Source organism: Doryrhamphus excisus, chromosome 17 (assembly GCF_030265055.1).
Source record: "Doryrhamphus excisus isolate RoL2022-K1 chromosome 17, RoL_Dexc_1.0, whole genome shotgun sequence".
NCBI lineage: Eukaryota > Metazoa > Chordata > Actinopteri > Syngnathiformes > Syngnathidae > Doryrhamphus > Doryrhamphus excisus.
In genome coordinates, this window is record NC_080482.1 from 10,783,110 (window position 1) to 10,807,252 (window position 24,143).

Below are 24,143 nucleotides of genomic sequence, written 5' to 3' on the forward strand. Positions count from 1 at the left end.
TTCAGAGTTGAGTTTTAGCGCAGCGTGGGTTATGGCCACTGTAGCTTGTTAGCATTGCTGACAACTAGTGGCCAGTGTAGAATACTACATATCATCACAGCATCTTTGAATGCATCATGCAAGCCATTTTTATGCATGAAAATGCTTAGTTTAGACAAAAAATACACAGAATTTGCCAAATTAGGCACATTTTTCAAAAAATTTTAACATACTCAACCACAAAACAGTATAAATTACTAATTGATATATTTTTGATGAACAATGACAGAGTGAAGCCGTGAAATTTGAAGCACAAAGTGGTGGGGGATTACTGTATAATACAACCACTAGCTGTGAATTTGACACAGGATATGCGAAGCACCTGTCACACTAAATACCTACCTGCTCCACATAGAAGGTGAGCGGCTCCTTCCCTCGAGGTTCCGGCTCGGTCCAGCTAAGCACCACATACGTGTCACTCACCTCGCAGGCGTGAACATCGGTGGGGGGGAAGGGAGTGCGGATATGACCTATGCAGGGAGGGAGTGAGGGTGAGGATGGCAAGAGAATATGTCAGAATGGCCTCTCCTATTGGCGCAGTGTATTTTATATTCAATACAGAGCAGGCATTAAATCAGTGTCAAATCAAATTAGGAATGTGCCCTTGACGTTTCTTAATATTTTATTAGCCTCTGAAGAATCATTCTGCAGCCAAACATGCATGATGCATGTATTCACCTTCACACGTGCATGTAGAGGAGACTAAAACAGTGGAAGCAGAATGCACCAATACCTTCTCACAAGCTACAGTTTTAAATTGTTCCACAAAGCCTGCAGCGATTCTGTGCATTTACCGGGGGGGGCTGTTCATTCTACTCACTCCTTAAAAAATGGATCAGACTTTCATTGCCTCGGTCACGCAATTACTGCAGCGTATTGCTTAAATATGATATGAAGACATATTAGACGCCACCAGCATCACAGCCTTTGGGTAAATTCCATTCAAACACACAATTCTCACCTTCCAGTTCATCTTTGGTGATGACGATGGTCCTTCCTCTGTGCACTTTAACCACTAAAGAGATATAGACAAGATATAAGTCAATTGAAGTTACATAATCATTCGCAATAACAGCATTTGCAGGGATTGAGGCCACAAAAATAGACACAAATGGGTGAGAAGGAGCAACACGGATGGATGGAGAGCCAGGCCCACCTTATGCCTGTCCTTCATCTGTGATAAATGATGCATAGCGTTTGACCAGGGCCCATCTGCCCACTGTGTTAAATATACATATACAGCACACACATTGGCTAAATATCGGCCCTCCAGGCTGTGGTCTTGCAATATACACTAAGGATGCTTTTAGGCATATCGATCTCTTACTCTGGTCCAAATCAGTCAATTGGTCTGTTTTCCACGTGATTTGCTTTTCTGTAAAAAAAAAAATAAAGCTGTAAAAATGTAATATTTAAGATTCAAAGGACTTCCCAAAATTTGTGTTGTGACTCAAAATGAGTCCTTGCTCAGGTTTTAGTGGGTCACCGACTATCTCTAGTTAAATACTGCACGCTTTTATTATTATTATACATTTGGGTCTTGTGGAGGAACCAAATTTAAAAGTCTTGAGCAAACCTGCTGAACCAAGTCAACAATTTCATCTGTATAAATGCTATGTGTAATTAGCCTACCATTATGATATTAGTATTTATTAAAGGAGTCACGACACACTCAGTTCATAAGATGAGACAATACATGAAATTGGGCATATGGGAACAAGACCAGATGAGATTTTACCGTTTATTTTTAGAAATGTATGACTGGACAAACAAATGTATTAATTTAGTCACAAAGCAATGTAGATGCGTTTGGAAATGTTTCACAGATGGCCCCTGAGCCACATTTTGGACACCCATTTGTGCCCCGCCCCGCTTTTACTCATGTTTTAACTGTGTATTAACCAATGAATGTTGTATTTTGGTGTGTCTTCTATTCTGTTTACTTGCTTTATTCAACTTCACTCTTCTGTAAAGTGTCTTTGTGTATTTTGAAAAGCGCTATACAAATAAAATGTATTATTATTATTATTATTATTATTTGTGTTTTGTGTCCAAGCTCTGCCTTCTTGGTTTTGTAGCTGGTCAGTGGTTAGGTTGCATTGTGGAGGAGTTTATGCGGCTTTCAGACCGACATCACACTGGAATTGCACACTGTATGATCGGAGGAGAATCTCCACTCACTCTTGCCTGTGTGGCGAGATCACTTGTATTTATAGTTACTGAATAAATGCAAGGTGCAAGAAATACATCCTGACTTTCACTTTTAATGAACTAAAAAATAGCGACAATGTTGCTACACTGTCAACACGGATCTCTTTTATGTATGTGGTAAGTTATGAAGTAAGAAATTTAACCAGCAGGGATCGAACCACTTGTGATTAAGGGTGTTTTGATCTGACAAATTTTCAAGTATCTTTGATCAAATTTAAAATTGTTTGGACATTACATAATGCCAAATGCCACTACTGCTCTACTCGGAGTGAAGAAGCAGCCACACAATTCTGACAATATATTTACAATATATACTTGTGAACTGAGTCGGTACGGTGTTACCCATGGTCCTAGAATGTTCCAGGGGGTCCTCAGTGACAACAGGTTCAGTAGCCTTAGAGGGGCGGCCAACACCAGCCTGGTTGACAGCCCGGACTCTAAACTTGTATTTCGTTCCTTCTTTCAGCCCAAACACTGGATAATGGCACATTTTCTGAAGGTGCACATTGCAGCGAATCCACTGGCCCTGACTGAGGTCACACCTAAAAACATAAGACAAACAGAAAAATGGATAAAGCAGGGGTGTGAGAACATTCTTTCACACATGGACAAAGACAAGCCTCCACGAGTTTCACTTTGCAAACAAACAGTGACGTCAGCGAGGCTGCACAACACATCTAAAGCAGTAAATATCCCATTAAGACCCATAATAACCTGCAGCGTGTCTCCAAACACATTAAAAACTTACTTTCCAAGATAAATGTGGGTGACTCAGATAAGAAAACTTCAACAATCTGTGGCCGCATTGTGGAAAACAAAGAGGGATGAGAGGAGTTAGCAAACGATAAGGCTGTTGCTAGGGAACTGGCTGCTATACAGTACAATGTTGTCTTTCCTCACACACTGGTAATGCTAAATAATGGACTCCAATTAAGATATGCAAGAACACAAATAGGCACAAACATACACATAATTTTACACAGATAAGTTAATATTAGACCAAAGACATGTTTGAGCGTACAGTATGATTGATTTTTGTACGATACTGCACATGTGAATTCTGCTCTCCAACACGGAGTCTTTGATTCCAGGAAGGAATGATGCAGAGGGCTGATAATTATCAGGCTAACCATTTATCTCATGAGGAATATCACACCTGCTGGCTGCCACCGACAATTTCAGCTAATCTACCGATAATCTATTTCCTCTTCTGGAGCAGGTGGGGTGAAATTATATTTTGCATTAGAATATTTCTTTTGTTAACTTGTGGCATATAGGAATCACTTGAAATATACCCGAAATCTCAGTATCTAAGAAAAGTGAGTTTGTCTTTTCACGGTATAATAACACAGGAAGTAAACTTGGATATACTTTAGAGTAGTCAATGTACAGCAGTATAGACCGGTAATGAATCAACACAGCTATTATTGTCGAAATAGCTGGTAACATAAGCGAGTAGAAAGGATATCGACAGTATGTCTTCCCTACAGTGAAGCATGGTAGTGATAGGGTCACCATCTCAGGCTGCACGATTGCTGCTTTTCTACTTTTCTACTTCCAATACGATACCCATTTGCATCCTTGAGTATCGTCCAATGCCGACATACTTTTATGACTTTATGAGTCAAATAGAGAACAACGACAATAGAGAACAACAATAGATTGTCATTGTATGGTCATATCACCTTGTACTTTGGTATGTGACAAAAATAAAATTAAAAAAAAACTTAAACTATATTAGGAAAGCAGGAAGTGAACAAATGTAACAGTTACTGATTGTAAAAGTACCAGATGGAGGGGGTAGGATTTAATAAGCTTTGCTTCTTCCTACTCCTTTTGGACATGTGGAACTGTGAACTGATTATGTGATGCATTCAATTGTAATCTGATACATGTTCAAATGAAATAAAACCATTACCATTACCATAATCAGGAAAAGTAGCTATGACACTTTGTAGATGTTTCAGACAGTGTAGGTTTGTTTTGTGTGGCACTGTTTTGGATGTGTGATGGGGATGGTAGCGGTGTTGTTGTGATCACATGGGATCTGCATGCTGGATCTGGTGCTACTGAATAAAGTGGAGTCTGGAATGGACTGCTTATATGAGGGTGCTAATATCAAAAATTTTAGATGGAGGCCAATATAATCCAATACTCTTTTTTTCTCGCTGATAACGGATCAGGCTATATTATGATTCATGAACGGTGAACACTCACTAACAGATTTAAACAGATTTTTTAACAATATTTGAGAGAAATTGGCCTTTTATGAAAGAAAAATTGGACCAGAGTTGTGTTTATATTTTTGTTGAGTGATAACAAGAATACGGGGCCTTGCTGAAGAAGCTGAAAGCGATGGAGTTATCAAAAATCTTTCCTCTACACATGAACCAAGATGAGCACCTGTGGGGCTTGCTCAAGCATAAGAGAGGAAGGTAGAGGAGCGCAAGGAGTAACAACCTGTGCAGCTCTGGTCCAAGAGAATTAAGGCAGTGATCAATACCAGTGGTGCTCACACTTCATATTGACGTAATTTGGAAATGTTAATTGTGAGTTGTATTCACATTTCGGCATTAATGGCTGCGTTTCAGTAGACAGTCAAGCTGTACTCTACTCTGAAGTAGAACTGTATATTGTCCCGAGAGAAGATGCAATACAAAGATTGATGACAGGGGTGTACTCACTGTAAAATGTTAATTAGAACATGCTGTTAGAACACAACACCTCTCAATGTAATAGCCTTCCACAGGTGACGCTCCATCGGCACTGGGCGGCTGCCAGGTGAGGAAGACGTAGTCTTTGTTGATGTCTGCTACCTGAACCAACAGGGGAGACCCAGGACCTCCAAAAACTGCGGCTGATGAGTCTGAGAATGGATGGGTGTGACAAAAGCTGAATTAAGAGTAATTGCTGATAAGATGATGATACTTTCACTCAAGATAATATCAGTGTGGCAATGGAGTGGAGGTGTGACCTTGTTATGTTACTAACTATCTTAAAAGGAGATTATGCTTTTATTATGCTTTTCCACTTTTCTGACCTTTGAATGTGGTTAGAATTTTGTATTCTCGTGTTAAACAATACCAAAGATTCAGATAATGAGGTTTGTGCATTTGGAAATGAGCCCTGAAAGAAGTTTGGGATGGCACAACATGCTTGGTTTCAGAAGGCGTGGTAAAACTGCCCCTTTGTGATGTCACAGAGGAGTGGACGTCCATATAAGGGTGTGGCTGTAAGCCAGATAAACTCTCTGCTCTGCTTTCCCCACCCTTCCCCCCGAGTTCTCCTTCTCCGTTTATGTTGCTAGCAATGGCTCGTAAGGGAAAGCCACATGTTTTTTCCGATTCCTAAATATGCCTAAATAAGCACTCGGGAATGTGACTGTGGGTGGAATATATTAAAACAGACCGTTTTCGCGGGAAGCATGGAATCTAAAGCAATATAGATGAATAGGTGCAGATTCTGGAAGAACTAGAAAGATTTCTGTGCTGGTTATTGTGTGTAGCTGCTCTATAGGAGTCCACAACTAAATAAAAAGGGCCAAAAAATTAGCATAATAGGTCCTCTTTAACACAGCTGGACTGGCTTTTATATAGTGCTTTTCAGGGCACTTCACAATGAAGTGAACCCATTTGTCATTCACTCCTCAGTCACACACTGGTGGTAGTAGTCTACATATGTATCCACAGCTGTCTGATGGCCTACGTCCTCTCCGACCACCACCAAACATTCATTCAGATTCATAGACCAGTGTCGGCAGCACTGGATGCAAAGTGGGAGAAGTGCCTTGCCCAGGAACACAACAACAGTAGTGAGAAATTATGCAAAGCAGATTGAAGTGATGGAATCTGGCATGCTCCACAACCTTTTCCCGAGGCTAGCAAGTATATTTTTGTCCCTCCAGTATAAAGACAAAATCCAACATGTCTTCTTTCTGCTTTGAATTTGCATCCTCGCCATCTTTTCTTTCCTCCGGCTCCTATGTTTGTTTTTGGTCTCTTGAACCTGCTATTTGTGATGCAAATGCAACTGCTGAATGGAAGGCACTCTCGTTCAGATTGACTAATTAGTACCTCCAGCTCTTGCAAAGAACAAGCTCAGTAACAAGGGAGATGAGCCAAGGCACATTTTCAAGGTCTGAGGCATCATCGGGGAGTCGTTCCTCGCCTTTGTCACCCGTCAGTAATATTGTCGAAGGCACAAGGCGGTTCTCAGTAAGAAAAGAGTCCTGGTGTGAATGCTGTTATGACTTGGCGCTGTATAAATAGACTGGATAATTCGTGTGAGGCTGTTCGTGGCTGTGAAAAATACATAGTTTCACTGGAGAAAGTTAACAAGCCTACTGCCGTAGTGCTGCCTGATTGATGGTGCAATTTCCCAATTTGAATCAGTGAGCTGGCAGGAAATTAAAGCAAAAAAACCCAACTCTTGACGAAAAACAAACTTTTCGACGCACAGTTGAAACTCTATTTGCAAGAGACGTGCATGCAAATGACGATTCCGTACAAGTACCCTGATATTTTGGTATGCAAAACACATCTTTTAGAATGCAGTGCGGTAGGTAGAAACCATGCCACATCAGAGAATGATGTGATGTGATGTGGCAGCTATTTGGCCTGCTTGGAGAGAACAGAACAACGTGTACAATATGGCCACCTGCACCTTTATAGCAGTTTTAGGATCACATTTGTGAGCAATGCCACAGGAAGTAATTTGCTTGATGAATACGAACGGACACCCGCAACAAAATGTCACATTTGAGGCTTTTTCTTGGAATTGCATTGTTTCCACTGCTTTCAATGTGCCAAGTGATAAGATGGTAGAGAAAATACCTGCAAGCTATTTCTGAGGTCTGATTTTTTTTAGTAGGCTTTTTTGTGACGCAAATGTGTTATACTTTTGAACGCATATTGTTTTGAGAAGCCATACTCTTTACTTAACTGTCCCCAGCAACTAGCTGGAACTACTTTCCTCAGCACCGGAATCTGACCAGAACTCGGTTCAGGACACAAAGTGGGGAGTGAGTTGACGGACGTCACTGCTTATGGGGTGTCATATAACTTCATGTCAAAAAAATAACTAATAGTAACTGAAAAAGAAATCAAATGCACCAGGCTTTAGTTTAAGATGTGTAGCTAAGCCCTTTTTTTAAACCAAGCTGTAGTCTCTGGTGCTATTCTCCCCCAGAGAACATTTTGACCAAGAGTTGTGTTAAAACCACATATTCAGTGGTCCTCACCTTCGACATAGACATAGGCACTAGATTCCTGAATCCCGTTCCAGGTCTTCAGGCAGACAGTATACACTCCTTCATGCTCCTTGTACACAGCGCTTAGAGTGATGGAGGCCGTGTTGTCAGTCGTCTTCATGTCCACAGCACACGATTGCAGCAGTTGCATTCCTGACCAAAAAAACAAATTGGTCGGGTCGTCATTTTGAATTGGTCACCAAGTGAGGACTTACCATCTCTGAACCAGGTGATGTCCTGCTGGAAAGGCAGCAGAGGTGACGTGAAGGAACAGCTCAGGGTGAGACTATCGCCTTCCTTCACCCATGTTGGCGGAAAGGTAGCAGCAAAGGCAGCTTCCTGTGAGGCTGAGAGGATGATTTCATGTTTTGGTCATTTCATTGGTACTATCCTTAATCCTTAAGCCTACCATAGTTTAGGTAGTAAAGGCCCAGCCATTCAATGCAGTCCCCCAAGAAAACACTTCCCGTCTAGCTATTACTAGAACCAGGAAGAAAATATGACATCTTTGTTTTTCAATATCACAACCACTAATAATGCTTTAATAAAAATAACATTGCATGGATGCTTGCTCGCCATCACTCAAAAGCTTGACCTCTATCTCCGTCAGCACAAAGGATGCTGCTATAGGGTAAATTTGCCGCTGCTGCGCTTTTGTCGATTGAGTGATTCGTGACGGAAAGCGCGACGGCTTCCATATGAGATAATAAAGCATCAGTAACATCAAGCGACAAACATGCTGACAAAGCAACATTCGAAGCTCAATGTGAGGCAATCCTGGCCATTGAGTGGTATCCATGTCACGGATGTTGGAATAGAAACATTTGAACAATGATCAGCTGAGGAATGGCTTCAAACTGAATGAACAGGGAATAACTTGACAATGTATTTCAAGGCGTGACAAGGACGAGACCTGGCAGTAGAAATAACTATAAACCACGTGGACTTGCTTTGTTTAATTAGCCCAGTACCGAATGATGTAACACCCCGTTTTTGCTGGGTTTTGTTTTTTTAGTTTTCTTGCTGAATTCTATTTTTAGAACAGTCACAGGTGGCAAATGGCCCCTGGGCTGTGATGTAAAACAACGTATGTATAACAGGGGATACATAGGGGTTACATGTGTGGGAACAGTCCAGCGGCAAAAACCAATCATGCACAAGCAATTGGATGGGACAACAACATATTCAATGCCGTTGTGGAAAGTTTTTGATAGCTACTTTTAACTTTCATTCAAAAATGGCGGAACAACAAACTTCTCATGGAAGTTATTTGTGCCTGGAGACAACAAAAAAACATTTAAAGTTGCTGCTGTGATAATGCCAGTTTTCTTCCCCCCCCATTATCCTTATTGTCTTGGAAAGTTTTTGTCAGCAGCTCCTGTGGAAAAGCTTGTTAAAGGGGACCTATTATGCGTTTTCCACAAAATTTTGGCGGGAAGCACAAATCCAAGGAAATTCAGCTGGAACAGTTGCAGATGATTTTGGAAGTTTTCTGTGCGGGTTATTGTGTGTAGCTGCTCTATAGGAGGCCACATGACAATATAAAGGGTCGAAAAATGAGCATAATAGGTCCCCTTTAATCTAGTGTATGTCTTTGTGTACAAACTGGCCAACTTTCACCACAGAGTGATGTCCGAGTAACATAAAAAAAACATTGATTGTATATTATTATGAAATAAAAGAAAGCTCATTGTATATAACTATATATATAATACAATAATATAAATATGTATATGTATTGATGGAGTTATACAATCACAATAAATCAAGGTGTCTGTCTATTCACTTTTCTTTTACACCTGAATGTTTTTTTTCCCACTGGTTTGGTTCTTACCTCGAGTCGCGGAATCCTCACAACCAGCGGTGGCCCCTCGAAATGCTTCATGAAAGAACAAGAAAGATTGGTGATATCAAAATGTGCAAGTCTTAGTTGACAAAGTGAATTTTTTTATCTACTTGTTTAAAAGTATGTTTTACGTATTGAGTTGACAAGGGACATCCCTTATTACAGTGAGAATGAAAAATTGTCTGTGAAATGGGTTATTTTTTATTATTACATTATATTTCATATATTTGCTGATGAGGACAGCGGGTGAGATGAGTGAAGCCACCCACCTCATTGATGACGAATGTGTGAAAACACAAGGGCATTAAATGTAAATAGTTCCAGTCCCCCCCTTACTTACAAGCCCTTGGTTTTACTTCAATGTCAACGCAGATAGTTGCGATAACATTGCACACTTTATTGAAGCAGCCACGTAATAAAATCAATTGGATGGACCGAGTTCACCTGCTGCTAACAGATGTAGCTGCTAGTTATCAACAAACAAACATCAATACCAGATGAGGTTTAAAAGATCAACCTGATTGCTTGATGGGGTGATATTATAAAGTGAGCAAAATGTTTAAAATGCTAATGGAGTTCCGCAGTGTTAAGCTAATGATGCTACAAGTGGCTAACGTTAATGACAATGTATATTGCTTGTTGCAAGCTCCCTGACTTTAGTTTGTAAATATAATGCAGAACCCTTATAATAATGTATGCTATATTGATGCTTTTTATTTTTGCATGGAAGCATGTTTATTTTTACTCAAAATAATTCCTGCTGGAAAAAACAGGATAAACCGGCTACCAGCATATGTTGTGTTTTCGTACCGCTAGCTGGCCTATGCTGGTCGTGCATAGCAGCACAAAACCATAACGTATGCTAGTCCACCAGACGAGCATACCAGCAGGGATAAAGGGTCTGTGTGTCTGAAGTATGATTCATTTACATTTTCAGATTACGATGTGCAAACAGGGTTACTCACAATTCACTACAAGTGTGGCGAAGGTCATAGCTTCACCCAGGGGACTCTTGGCAACCACTTTGTAAACACCACCATCGCCAGGGGAGCATCTGATAAGATGCAAGATATCCTATTTTGTTATTTAAAATGGCATTCGCATAAAAAAGGCCTGTATTTTTTTGGAGCATAATACCGTCTTATCTCCAGTGAATTAAGACCAAACGCTTGCTGAAGGCCGTAGTTCCATGGTGTCTCAGACCTTCTCAGTGGCTTGCCGTCTTTATACCTGAAGAGAGAGGGAAGGAAAGGGATATTCATGTGTTTATGAAAGGACTTTAGCGGGCACGAGCTACCATGTGATCTCTGGGGGTGGACAGCCTTGGACGATGCAGGACAGTTGGACCGTCATGCCCTCCCAGACAGTGTGGGCTCTGAGGGGCACGGCGAAGTCTGGAACCTTCTGACTCAGACGCTCCAGGTACGTCAAGTGCTCCGATGCCTTCTTTTGTGCCTGAGGCATAACAAAGATCCAATAGGTGTATATTTTGTATTTGATATTTTGTAAGCCAACAGAAAGAACCTGGCAACATTTCGGCAATCAGCTGCCAGTCTATGAGAAGGACTATACAAAAATTAATGTATGATGACTTAGAGAATCAGTTAAATTTTTACTGTCTATCCAGCAAATGCATATTTTAACACCGGATTTGGTGGAGCTCTGCGATTCTGAAATGTGGAATTATGCAGTATTTATGGAGCTGATTTTGCTTTGGTTTGACACTGCAATAGAAAGATAGAAAATTAAAACAAATATAATAGTCAAAATGGACTGAACCTGGGGTGATGAAGTCAAATAGAAGCCATAGGGGGCAAAGTAGTATTTCCAGGTCATAGCACTGTTTACCTCTTTGCGAAGGGCCAATTTGTCCACACGAGTACGCAGCAAACGCCGGTTCCTGATCACACCTTTCTCTAGCTTCTCTGCCTCATTCCCAAACATTGTCCACTCGTCTCTGTGATAGTCTTCGTCACCGGCCAGGGTGTCCCTCAGGATTTCCCTGGTGGTGAAACTGACAGTTAAGAACGACATAGCTTGTGTGGAATTTATTTGTCAGGTAATATGTAGAGTACTACTGGACGCAACCAGCAGAGACACCACCTAGTTTGTGGTATAAAGAAGAACATGATGTAGCAAGCTGATGGTGAAAGTCTTGGTTGTGGTGTGTTCCTCAAGGCTCCATTTTGGGCTCAGCCTTGTTTGCGTATGTTGCCTATAGGGTTTATAATAACAAAATACAACATCTATTTTCAGTACCGCGTATCCTCACGAGGGTCGCAGGCATGCTGGAGCCTATCCCAGCTGTCTTCGGGGTATAGGCACATATTAGCCAATCACACTCACATTCACACCTAGGGACAATTTGGAGTCACCAATTAACCTAGCATGTTTTTGGAATGTGGGAAGAAACCGGAGTACCCGGAGAACATGCCAACTCAACACAGGGATGCGCGAACAGGGAATCAAACCCTAGCTGTGTGGCCTGCGTGCTAACCACTCACTCACCGTGCAGTCAAAATACAATATTACATGCTATTGCTTTGCAGATGATCTCTAAATCTAGTGTTTTTAATTTTATGTTGTTCCTGTCATAGTTTTACACAATAACTAGGCACTTAAACATATAAGTGCAGTTATTTAAATAAGGCATTCTCATTTCCAGATGGGTGTGTTTCATGGTCTAGTTTATGATCAACCCTTTTCTGATCTGTGACAGCCACTCAGGCATGAAGGGCCAAACAAATATTTACAATAATTGGCAGGGAAACGCACAAACAGCACAAATGCACATAGATAAATATGTGCAAAGCCCCCCCGCTCAAAAGCAACGGGCCCTTCTGTGACCTTTTGTGTTGTAGGCTCTTTATAATCAAGTATTATTCTGTCTCTAAGTTGTCAAAAGAACCACTGGAGCACGTCAGTAGGGAGCAAGAGCTTATAATTTGTGCTGCATTTTGATTTATTAATAATGTAGAAGACAAAAAAAAAACGCTCCTTCCAAAATAAAACAGTCATGCATTCGTCAGTCAAGTTATGCCTGCGAAAAGGAAATAGAAGCCATTATATTATCAATCTGTATCAGGCGCACCTGGAGTGGAAAACAAAAATTTCACGCAAATCACAAGAATTGACATGCCCCACACGTTTCAGAAAATGGTGTGCCAAATCCTCGAGAGCTTTAAATGCCATCCGTCTTTCTTATACCCAGTCAGTCGGCACCAGGCAGTGCTAGATGGCATTCACGGCCAGAATATTTTGGGAGAATTAACAGGAGGGACAATCCAAAGGTGAATGAAGGAGACGGCTGCGGGGATTGGTCGTTTGGCCGCGGACCATTGCTGCAACTGAGGCTCATTACTGTCACATGTGTTTTGGTTTTCAAGAACGTCAGATTCCATCCTTGTTGACTTATATCCACTTTCCAATTACCCATGGCAACTCAAGAATAACTCCTTATCTTCCTTAGGAAAGTGACATCTGTACACCGTTTTTTGATTTTCATTTTTTGATTGGATATGATGGCTGCAAGGTGCACACAGCTAGGAGACAAGGGTTTGATTACCCGCATGGACATCTCTGCGTGGAGTTTGCATGTTTTTCCCGTGTGTGGGTGGGTTTTCTCCAGGTACTCCGGTTTCATCCCACATTCCGAAAACATGCTAGGTTAATTGCCGACTCTAAATTGTCCATAGGTATGAATGTGAGTGTGAATGGTTGTTTGTCTATATGTGCCCTGTGATTGGCTGGCGCCCCGCCTCTCGCCCGAAGACAGCTGGGATAGGTTCCAGCACCCCCTGCGACCCTCGTGAGAATAAATGGTAAAAAAAACGAATGAATGAATTACCAATTACCATATAACCAAATATCGTAGCCATAACTGAGCTCCAGACTTTTTTTTAACACAGTGGTCCCTAACTTGAAAATTTTGGTGCACACACCAAAATTGACTTGCAAAATACTAGGGCTGTCAATTGATTAAAATATTTGATCGTGATTAATTGCATTTTGCATGTCCACAGTTAACTCACAATTAATGGTATTTAATCACAGATAGAAATACATTTTTATCTATAATAAGAAAGGGTAATTAAGGTGGCCAATTGCAATTGTTCTCTCTGCATCTTTGAAGAGTAGCACCATGCTAGCCTCAAAACAATTGAAATTAAAATGAGCCGAGAGTAAATATTGTTCAACATCATGGTCTAGGGGCAGGATACAAAATCTAGGTCAGAGATTTCAGCTGTCAGGTTCCAATCTGAGGATCAAAGTGAGGAAATGCAAAACCACATGAACAGTTTAGTTAAGGTGCCGGAGTGGCAGGCCAAGAAAAATCTACGACAAGCAGAGACTAGGGATGGTAAGAACACTCAAACTCAACCCGCAGACCAGATCCAAAGACCTACCACATGATCTTGGTGCAGATGGTATCACTGTGCATCCCTCTATATATACTATTTAGCTATTCTGGGAGAGTCATGCGGAAGACAACGTCATCTCAATCCCCAGACCTAAATAGCGGGGGTGCTCCAATCGATCGGCCACAGATCGGTATCAGGCGATATCAAAACATTGCAAAATACGACCATTTAGTCACAGTCTGAAGCCCTGCAGAAGGAAAAATGAGCCAATTAAGACATACATAAGACTTGTGTTCATGTGTTACTATAATTGTGGTCTGGTGCTAGGAGAGCAAATTAGCAAGTGGATAGGAAATGACGTCTGAGATTCAGAGTTGAGTTTTAGCTTGGTTAAAACCGTATTTAACAAAGAGGTGGCAATCAGCTTGTATTTGTTTGTCATTGTTAAGATTTTTAGAAGCATACATGATCCTCATGACAGCCTGACAGCCTTGCAGGGATTTCTGTCCTCATTCCATGATAATAAGTTACGTGAAAAGTATGGCAGACATGTCACTAAAAACACTAAACAGATAACAAAAAGCAAATCTTTTGTAATTCAAATTCTACTGCTAGAGACAAGTCTTAAATGCAAAGAAGGGAGCATTAAATTAAAGAGAAATATGACCCAGATAATATGACAGCTATACCCAATGACGCAGTCAAGTCACAAGAGAGGACATCAACCCCAAAATTATGTATTTTGGGGTTGTATTTAAATTATGTATTTAAAAGTCTTTTTTTAAGTTTATTTAAGTGAATGAATGGCAGCATCCATTAGTAGCCCTAATCGGTTAATTTTGTCTTCTTTGTGCAAATGAACAAGGGTCCTCTGACTGACTCCAATAGTGTTCATGGTTTTGGCTTGTGAGATGCCAAATGAGGACCCCTGTCCACAGCTGGCCTTCCATCGATGCATGAGAGTGGAGGAAGGAAGTTTATTTAGACCAGCTTTGGCATACAAGAAATAAAATGCAGCTCTTTGCACTGTAATTTCACGCAGGGCAAAAGACCCGCAGATTTGAATTCACTCGCATGTGGCGAGCTTTATGATGATCACCCAGGAAGGAAGCCATCGAGTTGTCGATTGTTGCCATTTCCATCCCATAAAAAGCCTTGAAAAATAGGTCACATAAGATGCAGAATGGAATTTGTCCCCATTGCATCGAAGCTGCCAAAGCATTTAAAAACTGTTAGTGCTTGTCACAGTAGCTAAGTCTCCACCTGGATGCTAAACTTTTTAATCATTTCATCCCATACTACAGTGTATTAAAGGTCTCCTATTATGTAAAATCACATCTGTGATGTGCGCTTACTGCCCTTTTATGAGCACAAAACGTATTGACAATCATATAAACACAAACATATCATCTTCCTCGCTTGTTTGCTCCACCGAAGCACTCACTTTTGAAGTGACGGGTTTTTGTGACATCATGATGGAAAAACTTCCTTCCTAACGGACATGATGCTGCCTTTGACCCGCCCCTAGCTAGATGATCCCACCCTGTGACAGTTTTGTGAAAAATCAGGCTTTGTTACACATCTTAAAATAGAGCCCAGGCTCAGCCATAGACATGGGAGATATAAGTTATACTATTTAGTTTATCATCAGCAAAGAGGATAACCGAGCATGATGTTGCTGTTAAAATGTGAGTGCAATGTTAGCACTGTAGCTGACGTAGCCCTGCACTGGTCATCAGTCATAGACATAAAATACATAGAGACAAACCACCCTTCACACTCACATTCATACCTGTGGACAATTTAGAGTTGGCAAGTTAAGTTATTTTAGTGTTACCGTAAAACAGGGTTATAAGGGACGGCGGGGTAATAAGGGACAATTTACGGGAAAATGTTTTTTGAATGATTTGTTCAAGAATATATGCTTCTTTGAAAAATACAACACAAAGCAGCTTCCTATTTCACATGAAAAGGCAGAATTACATTTAAAACATTTTCCCGAAAATTGTCCCTTATTACCCCACCGTCCCTTATTACCACGTTTTTACTCATCATTTCGAGCAGTTTACAAAAGTGGGACCTCTTAGAATTGTTGAAAAATAACATGGGACTTTAATGGGACTTAATCCATAAACTTATTTTCTTTCCGGAATGCCGTAAAACTAACCAGTACACTCACCATGTTTTATGGCGGGGGACGTTTTCCATGTTCAGGATCTCCTTGACGGACATCACATCAGCGGGGATGATGGGATAGAAATCAGAATATGGGACTTCCTGGTCACTGTGAGGAGAATAGCAGTGAACATAGTTGTATGTCAACAGACGATTCAGGTGGAATGGATACGGTAGATTCACTTTGAACTTTGACTACTCAAGAGACTAATGTTCATATTTTTGTCACCTTACCTACTGGCACTAGAAGGGCTTTCTCGTCTCTAAAAAACCCAGAGGTTTCATTTTGTCACATGCCCCCGGGTGGATTCCGTCATAGAAAGTGACAACTCTTATCTCCACAGACAGTAAGGAGCTTAATTTTTTGTTATATTTTTGGAGGGGGACTCTTGTGACAAACTCGCAAAAGTAAACAATGACAAACAAAACAACATAAAGCACAAGTAGAAATGGGTGACAGGCAGGCGCTCTTTGAAATGTCAATAGTGCTAATACCCTGTGTCGGAGGGAAGCTGGCGGTAAGCTGGCGAGTGAGCATGGTTGTGCGGCTCGGTAGAACTGTCAGCATTCTCAGTTAACAGGCCTTTTCAGAGATCTTACATTTGGAATTTGCAGTTTCAGTCTACTCAGCTGCATACTGTAAATAGTCTTCCTTTTTAAAGATTATTGTTTAAGACCCCATATTAAGTATGCTTTGTGGTGTCAAAGAGTGTCAAGTGGGTGATTTTTGGTTGTTTCTTGCTTTTCAAATAAAAGCTTTCTCCTCCTCTTGCAAAATCCGCCGCCTGACCTGTTTTATCCGAAGTGAGATAAATCCGGTGAGGTTATTGCTCACCAGTGTGCACACACATGCATTAACATCAACATGGTGTTTATATAATAAGGAACAGGGGCCACTGTTGTAATCACGAGATGGGAAAGGCAATAAAACTAAATGGCTATTTACATTAGGGACAACTGGACTACAATATGGTGATCTGGCCTTCAGTACATTCTATAGCAGTAATGTAGTCATGATGAGGAGGCAGACAGGCAGACACATGCACAGAGACACTCCTGCAGACAATATACACACGTGTAAGCCTACACCCAAGCATGAGCTTGTCCATTTAAAGCACAATCAAGTTAGATGACCTCTGCGGGATGAGCTCGGCGTCAAATTTGGTTGAAGTTGAAAGACAGCCTTGTAACTTGAGAAGCATCACCCCCTAATCCGTCCAATCTAATCTGACCAATGCACTTTTACAATTGAATTTACAACTCAAGGCCCAAGAGAGCCCAAGAGATGGCATTGGTGGAATTGGGATGCGGCAACTGTTTGATGTCATGGTTAGTGTACAGGTTTTTTCAAGTCAAATACTTTCCAAAGTTGGATGGTTATTAATGAGCCCATTTGGACGGACCTGTCAGCCAAGAGATGGCATTAGGAGCATGGGAATGGAAAAAGTTTTGTGACATTTTGTGGGATGGTTAGCTCTGAGGCCATCAATGGTGCACAAATATTGAAGAACGTGGAGGACCTGTGACCCCAGAGATGGATGAGGCATGAGTAAGATTGGAATGTCATCAGTAGTCTTAGGTCTTCAGTACACTACTACGACAAAGTTTCATGATAAATGGTATCAGAAGTGGGATACAAGGCTCGACAATAACAATGTACCGATGGCCCGGGGCAAGTTAAAGCAAAATTCGGGCAAGTAAATCCAATCAGTGATATTCCCATCGGGCAAGTGCACTTTGGCATGCCGTACTGCAAAGAGTTTTTTTAAAAGCAGTTCTTGTTGGGTGTTGGTAAAACACGGACTGCGTAATTCCGGTGGTAATTTGCAAACCAATCCTTGCAAATCTTGAAATGGACCAATCAGAATCGTTTATTTAGACAGCGGTCCGCAATCCACAGTCCGCGTTTTACCCACACCCGTTCTTGTTCGCGATCAACCAATCAGCGATCGTTTCACTACGAAAACATCTATCATGGCGTCCCTGCCAACATCGTCTAATTCTTCAACAACTTCTGAAGGAAAACACCAAAAACTGATGAAACATTCATTTAACATGGAGCAAGTTCGGGCAAGTAGTTCTCACCTTAAGGATTCCCACGGGCAAGTAATTTTTGTTTTTAATGTAGAGCCCTGGGATAGTTGGCTGGACAAGCCCATTTGGAAAACATGTCAGACATGTGACCTGAGAGATAGCGGAGGAAGCTTGGTACTGGGGCAATTCTTTGGTGTCATGACCAGTATACAGGTTTTCAACTAAGTGATGATTGGGATGCGGCAACAGACCATGATTGCATATGACTATGGTCTCAGAAGTCATCTGTGGTGTGCCCATTGAGAATGTGACCTTAAAGACTGCTGCTCATTGACATATGGCATCAGATATTTTTAGCCACACAATCCACAGTTATGTGAAACTGAGTCAACTTCATTGAATTTGGTATTTTTGTGATATGAAAGCCATGGAGCTTTATAGATTTTAAGTTAGCTCTTTTAACAGAAGTGATTGTTGCAATTTGTAGTGATTTTTTATTACTAATCGTGTGCCTTCTAATGGACTGAACACCCATCTGCCACCTTTACTTCTGGTTAACAGGTTTTTGTTTATCTGTGAAACAAGCCACATCGCAGTGTGGCAGAAGTATGTATTTACTCAAGTGTGTACCCAACAGTCAACTATAAGCCCCCCCCCCCGGGTGTTTCAACAAGCCACCTCACAAGTGGCTATGCAAATTGACATGTGACTTCTCGTTTCTCTGTTTGTGTTCAACGGCACATAATGAACAAGGTCTTCTTTTTATGTCGTCTTATTTTGTTGTCTATCTTCTTTGTATAGCTTAACGTTGAGAGTAAGCTGAGAGTCCCTTCAATTATGTAGCACCGGAGCCTGCGGCCGTGCCATTTCGCTGGAGTAGAGAGAGCAGATATACGCACAGGCAGGAGGCTCTGACCCTGCTGCATGCGAACGAGCCAGATCCGCATGCCCTTAACGTGAGTGCCGGCGCAAGCAAACACACAGAGATTATCCTCTGACTGTGTACGCGACAATGTGTTTGTGCTTTGCAAACATTTAATAACAGCTTCCTCAATTTTATGCAGAAAGAGGAAATAAAAATAAAAAAAGGGAAATCCCCACATGAACAATTAAACAACGCGCACAAAGGTGCTGACTTCTATAATTACTTGGTCTTCTTCTATTCTTCTGTCTTTCTTTTGGTTCTTCTCCTCCCCGTTTGGCTGGAGGCACATTGTCTTCTGCTTTTTCATCTGTCCATCACGTTTCCATAGGACTTTGAATTTGGTGTTAATGTTATGCAGTGCTTAAATGTGATCTTAGTGGATTTAAGTAGTCAAAGATGCGTTGATACGATGATCCCAGATGACTCGGATAACAGAACTTCACACACAATTGTAACGAGTAGCTGTAGTGATGGTGTTTCTCTTAAAAAGGTGCAAGTAGTTTTTATTGAGAAGCCATCATGGCTTTTAACTAATATTTTATTTTTTGTCATTTTTGCCTGACTTTTAATACTTTTAAAGTGTGTGCACATATTACATCATAAACACTTGCGTTGTGTCTGCTGGGATACATACGGTTGTCAACTGACATACATTGCAAGTTGAAGACTTAATGGGGAGCAATGGGACTCCTGTACTTCCACAAATTGCAGCCTCTACTTTAATTAATGCCAGCAAATAAGCAATAAATATGCATTTAAGTCTGAACAAATGTCAAGTCAAGGTCCATTTTGTATTATACAACAGGCTGCTAAGACTACTGCTGGCAATCCTTCTATTCTTCGGCCGACTAGCTTCTCCTATTTTAGGGAAGTATCCCTTGACGGGTTTACAAAACTTGTTATTGCAGCAAAACAAACAACACGCCTGCTTGACCTGCTTCCTGAGAAACACGTTAAAGAGCTGTTCCCAATTTTAGGTCCTTCAATCTTAAACATTATAAATTCATCGCTTTCCTCCGGCACGGTGTCTGCACTTTCAAGACTACGGTGATTCGATGTCTACTCAAAAAAACAAACCTCGACCCAGGGAGTATTTGTAGTTACAGGCCAGTGTCTAACCTCCCATTTATTTAGAAAATCCTTGGAAAAAATTGTAGCGCAACAGCTTAATGATCACATCGCCTCTAGCAATTTATTTGAACCTGGTTTTAGGGTGAACCACGCCACTGAATCCGATCTTCTTTTATCTATGGTTCGTGACACCTCCTCAACATTATTATGACTAGATCTCAGTGCTGCCTTTGATACCGTCAATCAATCAATCAATGAGTGCTTGGCTTTCTACATGCTGCTGCTCAGCGACATCATTCACAAACGTAAGGTTAGCTTTCACTATTATGCCAACGACACTCAGCTACCGAAATGCTAACGGACCCACAGGATTACTTTAGTCCACCTCAGTGAGACATTTTTGAGGAACATTATGTAGGGTGCAGAACTTATATCACTCTCAGAAAGACAGGAAGTCCCACACACTGCTTGTTCTGAACAGGTGGAGGGGATCGACGGAGGGGATCAGCGTTTTAAAGCAAATATCGGCCGATGTTGATAACATTCTTTTTCACTGATATCGGCCGACGATTTCATTCTAATTCTAATAAATATTCACCCCCATTTTAATTATAGTTAAGTTTCCCTGGAAAATGACTCCTGAGGACTCTGGTGTTCAGACATGACCCAGAACACTGGTGATAGTGTTGTACCTGGATGTGAATGTCTTCTTCTTGGTATGAGACGACAGGTCCATGCTGTGAGACGTACGGGACGATGACGACTCCTGCTCTCGCTGCATCACAGTCCTGGTTTCCATGGTAACTCAACCCCAACGGATACCTGTGGAGGTGCGTGGGAGGCAAGAGGTTCAATGCAGTGTGCCTGAAACATTTCTATATATGAAAAAAAAAACCTTAAGACTACATTTATTGTTAATATATAGTATCTGAACTATTACATGTCCATGTCATGGGTGGTCATACAACATTGTTACCTGTGGCAAAAATATTCAGATTTTGTAGCATTTCAACGGTCCTTTTAGTTCAGATTTCAGTGTCAAGTTGGATGTGGTCCATCCCCTTTAAAATGAATCCTGCAATACTGATAATATTTCATTAATCAACCAGCTGCTCCAGCAAGGCGAGTTCTACACACCCAACAAACCACCAAAATCAGGTGACCACATAGTTACTGTATATATCTACCATTGACACAAACGTAATGGTCTGTTTCTCATCTCATTCAATTACAATGTGGAAGACCACGTTGGCTTACAGGCCTTCTATTTCCTTGTTGGATTCTTCTTCTTAGTGTTGAACAAGAGGAGGGTTTTTTTTTAATGCAGTTAATGGACGGCTAATTCCTAACAAACTAAAATTGACCACCTTCTATGAATAGACCTTGGAAAAAAAAAAGGAACACAACCATTAGTTTTCTCCACAGAGCATACAGTCAGGCGCAGATTGTATTCTCTTTTGTGGGTATAAAAAAAACCCAACTCATTTTCTGTTTGCTGGTATATTATGTATAATATTACCCTATTATGCAAAAGTAACTTTTTAATGATGTTCAAACAGTAATATCTGTCCTTAGAGCCTGTTTATGAGCAATAAACATGAGAAAAAACTATCATCTACCTCACTTGTTCGCTGCACTTTTATGAAGAAAAAGCTCCTTCCTCATGGACATGATACCAGCTCTGACCTTCCCCTCGTTAAATCAGTCCCCCCTGTGTACAGTGTATGCCTACCACTTCGCTACACGTCTTAAACTAATGACCAAACCTCTGCCGACTATCCGTCAGATGCGAGAGATATGAATGTGATCATGCTGGTTTCCTTCAGCAAATAGGCTGACCTGGTACAGTCGTCTCTCGCTACATCACCGTTTGAACATTGCGCCCTTGCTCGACTATTTTTTTTTTCCGTAGCTGACTGTGACGTATTATTAGTCAAACATGTAATTGTATAATTCCATCCATTTTCTGTACCGCTTATCATCACGAGGGTCGTGGGCATACTGGAGCCTATCCCAGCTGTCTTTGGGCGAGAGGCGGGAATGGACTGGTCGCCAGCCAATCACAGGGCACATATGAACAAACACCCATTCACACCACTTCTTGGAATTTTAATCATCATTCATAATCGTTGTAGGAAACATGAACATATATTTCTTTCCCTTTTCTGTGCGTTAAAAAACGAGTTAGTATGATCTAGCTAACTGTGCATGTATGTCAAGGGAGATGCATATTTTGAAGCAAAAAAAAAAAAAGCTAAAAAATTCTATTTATATACAGTAACTGACTTGGATATTTACCCAGCTACAGCGATATTGTTGTAGCAGCTAATAAGAAAAACTACTGTACATTTATTGGGAGGGGTAACGGGATGTCATGTTTGCCGCTCGTCTTAGCTTCACTCACAGATGGAAGAGTGGATACCTAGCTCACGATTTCGCTATGAAGACTCAACAAGATGGTCGCTTGCTGTCAGAATTTTTTACCCGAGGCCCGGAGCACACGTCTTGTGCTGGAAAACACAATGTGTTGGGAAAGAAGTATCAGTAATGTTTAAAATAATCAAAATATGGCACGATAAGTATTACAAGTTATCATCAATACTTGTACTAGTACTTGCTACCTCGAATGGCATGCATTGTAAGCTAGCTCAAACTAACTTGTTTTCTTTTGTTATAATGCAACGAAAAGGGAAAGCAATATGTGTTCATGTTTCACAGAAGCACTGTGGACGATGAAGTCTAACTACAAGAATATTAAATGTATTAATAATAAATCCGACTTCGTGGTTGGGGTGTACAGCATATTTAAAAGCAGAAAAAGTACATTGTATGTCAACATCGCCTCTTGGAGTCAAACACAGCTCATTAGCATTATAGCTACAGACATGTAAAATGCTATGATCCCAATAGGGCTTTACTAAAAGCACTTTTAACCTGTGTAAATTCCAGCATCAAAAACTCTTGTGGGATCTATGACACTTATAGAAAATGGCTGAAAAATACTACAATATGGACCTTTAAAAATTTAACAGAGACAAAAGAGTTCCTGTTCTTATGGTTGAAGGGAAGAAAAAAAACCTTCATGTCTCAGGCTTTCTGTCGTCCCCCTGTGTGCAATTAAGAGCTCCGTCCATTGAGGACATCAAAATAAAAGGCCATTAAAAAGTTCAAGTGACTGTAGAAACAAGTCGAGTCTCTCAAGAGAAACAAAAGGAAAAAAAAAAATCAGGCTTCTGCAGAGCAGTAAGACGCAGGTGCACTGTCAAGGCTCGGTTAGTTTTTATATGTCAATGGGGTAAATCGTGCGCTCTTAAACGTGAGTAACCTTTCACGGCTCAAGACAGGCAGAAAATCTGCACCCCAGCTGTGCTATGTTAAGCAAGCCCCACTCACTTTTCCTTAAGGAAACAGGTGGAGTCCTCTGGATCACTTCCTTTCCTCTGCGTGTCTCCTCAAAGGTCTTGCTGGATAACCTCTCCCTGTCTACATCTGTGGAGAACACAATGCTCTTCCACTGTAAAGTTGTCAAATATAGACTGATGACACATCCCCTGTGCTTACTAACACATACACACATGATATAACCCTCTGTCAGTTTTTTTTGTTTTTTTTAAAAGACAAGCCACGAGGCAACAGAAGACGATGAATGACCCCAGCAGCTGAAGGGAACAGCTGGAACGTTCTCTGGGGAAGGAACAATTGGCCTGCAAATCTCTATTTGATAACTTTGACTGAAAGAAATATGTATTTTGATATACTTGATGTATTCTACAAAGTGCTGCCTTAAAGAGAAGAATAATATACTAGTGCATTACCTTGCAAAGATCTTAGCCCACCACTATACTTTAATAACCACGTATATAACTACAACATTACTTAATGGAACAAAAGGACCTCAACCATGGCTTTCAGGAAAAACATCTTAAAGTTTTGTTCCTGGAACAGGAAATGTAACATATACCCCTTTTCCACTGGGCCTGGTTCGGAGCTGGTTCTCAGAGCTTTGCTGTTCCATTGGGCCTGGTTCGGAGCTGGTTCTCAGAGCTTTGCTGTTCCATTGTCATGGTTCCACAATTGGCAGGGTTACCTAAAAAAAAAAAAAAAAAAGTCTATAAATTACCTCCATCTTTGTTGTATTGCATTGCAAATTCTAACAATGAAAAACGCCAGAGGAAACACATTGTCTCTTGTCTATTTGGAGATATAAAGAAGTGCAGAAATTTGAAAAAGCCA

The 24,143-nt window shown here is 40.9% G+C and overlaps 1 protein-coding gene across 21 annotated transcripts in view; it reads right to left on the reverse strand.

Annotated features, from left to right (window-relative positions):
- myom3 (myomesin 3) overlaps positions 1 to 24,143 on the reverse strand; it is a 61,738-nt gene that overhangs the window by 28,904 nt on the left and 8,691 nt on the right. For 10 of the 21 annotated variants that reach the window (XM_058053783.1, XM_058053775.1, XM_058053779.1 and 7 more), the window contains 15 exons: positions 23,304 to 23,997; positions 20,887 to 20,993; positions 20,603 to 20,732; positions 15,885 to 15,989; positions 11,193 to 11,346; positions 10,642 to 10,799; positions 10,482 to 10,574; positions 10,310 to 10,398; positions 9,333 to 9,377; positions 7,714 to 7,845; positions 7,490 to 7,651; positions 4,975 to 5,116; positions 2,593 to 2,792; positions 1,001 to 1,054; positions 382 to 509 (listed from right to left, as the gene is read on the reverse strand). In XM_058053783.1, the coding sequence (XP_057909766.1) occupies positions 382 to 509; positions 1,001 to 1,054; positions 2,593 to 2,792; positions 4,975 to 5,116; positions 7,490 to 7,651; positions 7,714 to 7,845; positions 9,333 to 9,377; positions 10,310 to 10,398; positions 10,482 to 10,574; positions 10,642 to 10,799; positions 11,193 to 11,346; positions 15,885 to 15,989; positions 20,603 to 20,709 (1,569 nt within the window). In that variant the 5' untranslated portion in view covers positions 20,710 to 20,732; positions 20,887 to 20,993; positions 23,304 to 23,997. Of the gene's footprint in view, positions 1 to 381; positions 510 to 1,000; positions 1,055 to 2,592; positions 2,793 to 4,974; positions 5,117 to 7,489; positions 7,652 to 7,713; positions 7,846 to 9,332; positions 9,378 to 10,309; positions 10,419 to 10,481; positions 10,575 to 10,641; positions 10,800 to 11,192; positions 11,347 to 15,884; positions 15,990 to 20,602; positions 20,733 to 20,886; positions 20,994 to 22,341; positions 22,421 to 23,303; positions 23,998 to 24,143 lie in introns of those variants that run through there. The other 11 variants (XM_058053784.1, XM_058053782.1, XM_058053777.1 and 8 more) reach the window with 9 other exon arrangements.